Below are 2,954 nucleotides of genomic sequence, written 5' to 3' on the forward strand. Positions count from 1 at the left end.
GGCCGCTGGAGGAAGACGAGGAGTCTGCGCGCCTCCCGCTGCTGCGCGCTGAGCCCGCCGCCCGCCGCCTTGGCCTGCTGCCCCTGCGCCCTTCCCTGCCGCGGCTCCGGGCCGTCTGGGCCCGCCGAGCGCCCTGAACTCTGAGCCACTTCACACAGGCTGCGCTTCCTGGGCCTGGGCGTCGGCCGAGGCTCCGCTGCGCGAGGCGGAGGTGAGCCCGGCCTTGTCTCCTCCGTGCCGGCTCCACCTGGGCCTGGCGAGGCCCGGGCCCTGCGGGTCTGGGAGACCCCTGAAGCCTCGACCGGTCTCTCGGTGCTCGGCCCCACTGGCCCTCCGCGCCTTTCCTCCAGGCGGGACGCCACCCCATCAGAGGGAGCTGCCCTAGGGGCGCTCCCCTGGGGCCCCTCTTGCCTAGGGAAGGGGTGATTTTTCAGGACCATGGCCATGAGGGTTCCCCAGCCGCCTGAGACCTGCCTCCCCTGGGAGCCCTTGGAGAGAGTCGTCCTGGGCTCCCGAGCAGCAGAACTCCTGACTGAACCAGCTGGGGCTGGGGTGAGAGTTGGAGCTGGACTTGGGGCTGGGGCTGAGGCTGGGGTTAAAGTTGGAGTCTGGGCAGGTGTAGAGGCTGGGATTGGTGTTGGGGCTGGGACTGGGACTGGGGTTGAGGTTGAGGTTGGGGTTAAAGTTGGAGTCTGGGCAGGTGTAGGGGCTGGGGTTGGGGTTGGTGCTGGGACTGGGGTTGAGGTTGAGGTTGAAGTTACAGTTAAAGTTGGAGTCTGGGCTGGGATTGTGGTTGGGACTGGAGCTTGAGCTGGGATTGTGCCAGGTTTGGGACTTGGAGTTACAGCTGCGGCTAAAGTTGGGCTTGGGGATACAGCTGGGGCTGAAGTTGGGCTTGAGGTTACAGCTGGGACTGCAGTTGTGGTTAGTGTTGGGGTCAATGTCTGGGTCTGGATTGGGGGTGTGGTCAGGGTCATGGTAGGGACTGCTCTAAAATGCTCACCCTCAGAAGGCCCCTGGCTCACCCTGTGTGTTGCCACGCCTGGAGGAGAAACGGTTGGAAGAGTGGGGACTGCAGGTGAGTGACCACCACAGAGATGAACTGTGGGTGAAGAGGTAGAGGGGAATTGCTCAGAAGGAGCACCTGTGGGGGTGGGGGTGGAGGAGCTCGGGGAGGGGGTGCAGCCTGGGGCACCTCTCGAGAGGGCTGAGACTGGCTTCTCTGCATCCAGGGGCTGCCCCGGCCCCAGGTCAACAGCCTGGCTGCCGGTGACCTGCTTGCGGGTCTCGTCCCCCTGGGCCTGCCCAGCTCCTGGGCCTGCTCCAAGACTGGGGCCCTCTTGCCTTTCTGCCTCGCCTAGCCCCAGGCTCCGGGGAGTGTGGGCATCCTGAGGGGCACTTGCCCCTGCCTTGGCCACATTGAGATCCTCTGGAGTCTCTTGCCCTGGGGATGAGTATGGGTGGTCCCTACATGGTCCCCCTGATGATGGGTCCCCAGAGCCTGGAGCCTGGAGGAAGCTCCTGGTGATCAGGACCTCCCTGCTGGCCCAAGGCCAGCCTTCCTCAGGGACACTGCCTGGGCCCCCTGGGGTTTCCCTGCTCCCACCTGCTATGGGCCCCAAGCCCAGAGCCAGGACTGGGACTGGTTGATCCTTCTTGAGGCCATTGGCCAGGGACCCAACCTGCACAGTGTTGGGCTCGGGCAGCTCCTGAGAAGCAGGTCCCTGGGGGGAAGGAGGTGATTGGGAGCCTTCCAGGGGCCTGCTGGTGGGGGCAACTTCAGCGGCGGCAGCCACAGCAGCGTCCACGGCGTCCCAAACACTCACCACAGCACCCAGCCGCAATGGGTCCGGTCTGGGTGAGCGGGGTCTGTCTCCTGAGCTCGTGTCCCCCTGCCTCCGCTGACGGCTGCCCCGGCCTCTCCCCCGTAGACGAGATGGTCCTGCCCCTAGCAGCCAGGGGCTGGTGTCCGGTTCAGATGCGTGGCTGGGGGTCTGGGCCGCTGGCTCCTTGGGACAGACAGCCTCCACCTCTCCGCCAGGATCCCGAGGGGTGAAATGGATCAGGATGGGCCGGGACATGCCCCCTGCTTTGCTCCTTCCCAGGGGGTCAGGGCTTGGTCCTGGAGGCTGCCTTCCTGGGTCTGCAGGGTCTTCCAAGGCACCCCTGCTGCGAAGCTGTCCTCGGTCCTCGGTGCCGACTGCCTTTCCAGGCATCTGAGGCACAGGCCCCGCTGAGGCGGCTGGGTGTCCCCTGCCAGGGGACTCCTGGGCCCGAGCACCTGCAGTCACAGTGGGGGCACCCTGGCTGTATGCTGGGAGCGTTGACTTCCCCAGCCCTGGTTCCTCAGGACCATCACTCATCTTGGCCTTTGGGTGAGGGGCTGGCTCTGCTCCCACCTGAGGAGGCTGGGTCTGGGGGGTTGCAGACACTGGGCCAGCTGCCTCCTGGTCCTGCCCGGAGCCAAACCAATGTAGGGCCAGGGCCGTGGCGACCACCACAGCCAGTGCCAGCAGGGTCAGTACGGCGCTGTCCCAGTCCTCGTCCCCATCTAGGTCCCAGCCCCAGTGGGGGGCATCAGTCTCCGAGGCACCTAGAGCCATGATGATGGGTGGAGGCCGTCAAGAGGGCCTAGGTGGATGGGCAGTCACCACCGTGGGCAGCCTCGAATTAGGGGTGTTGTGGTGGTCTGGGTAAGGCTCCACCTGGCCTTGCAGGACTGGATCTTGTTAGCTGCGTGGCCGGGGCTCCTGGTGTCAGGGGGAGGCTGCAGGAGTTAGCGGCCTCTCCCAGCCCCCGGTGCGGTTCCCTCTCCCTCACCTTTCCCGTCGGTCCTTGGGGGCAGTTGGCAAGTTTCTGAGTCCCCGGCTGACATCTCAGCAAGCTGCCGGCCCGCGGCCCCTCTCACCCAAGCTCGCCCTGCTCCGAGTCCTGTTCTGAGCTGGACCGGCTGC

At 65.9% G+C, this 2,954-nt stretch overlaps 1 protein-coding gene across 1 annotated transcript in view; it reads right to left on the bottom strand.

The window, feature by feature from the left end:
• KLHDC7B (kelch domain containing 7B) overlaps positions 1–2,603 on the bottom strand; it is a 3,903-nt gene extending 1,300 nt beyond the window's left edge. Inside the window, exons 1-5 of the mRNA XM_030885636.1 lie at positions 1,827–2,603; positions 1,607–1,724; positions 1,196–1,444; positions 471–950; positions 157–344 (exon numbers count right to left, since the gene is read on the bottom strand). Coding sequence (XP_030741496.1) covers positions 157–344; positions 471–950; positions 1,196–1,444; positions 1,607–1,724; positions 1,827–2,603 — 1,812 coding nt within the window. The remainder of the gene's footprint in view (positions 1–156; positions 345–470; positions 951–1,195; positions 1,445–1,606; positions 1,725–1,826) is intronic.
• Positions 2,604–2,954: the final 351 nt, after the last annotated feature.

Source organism: Echinops telfairi, unplaced genomic scaffold, assembly GCF_000313985.2.
Source record: "Echinops telfairi isolate 266 unplaced genomic scaffold, ASM31398v2 ScPeMD7_2;HRSCAF=8, whole genome shotgun sequence".
Classification (NCBI taxonomy): Eukaryota; Metazoa; Chordata; class Mammalia; order Afrosoricida; family Tenrecidae; genus Echinops; species Echinops telfairi.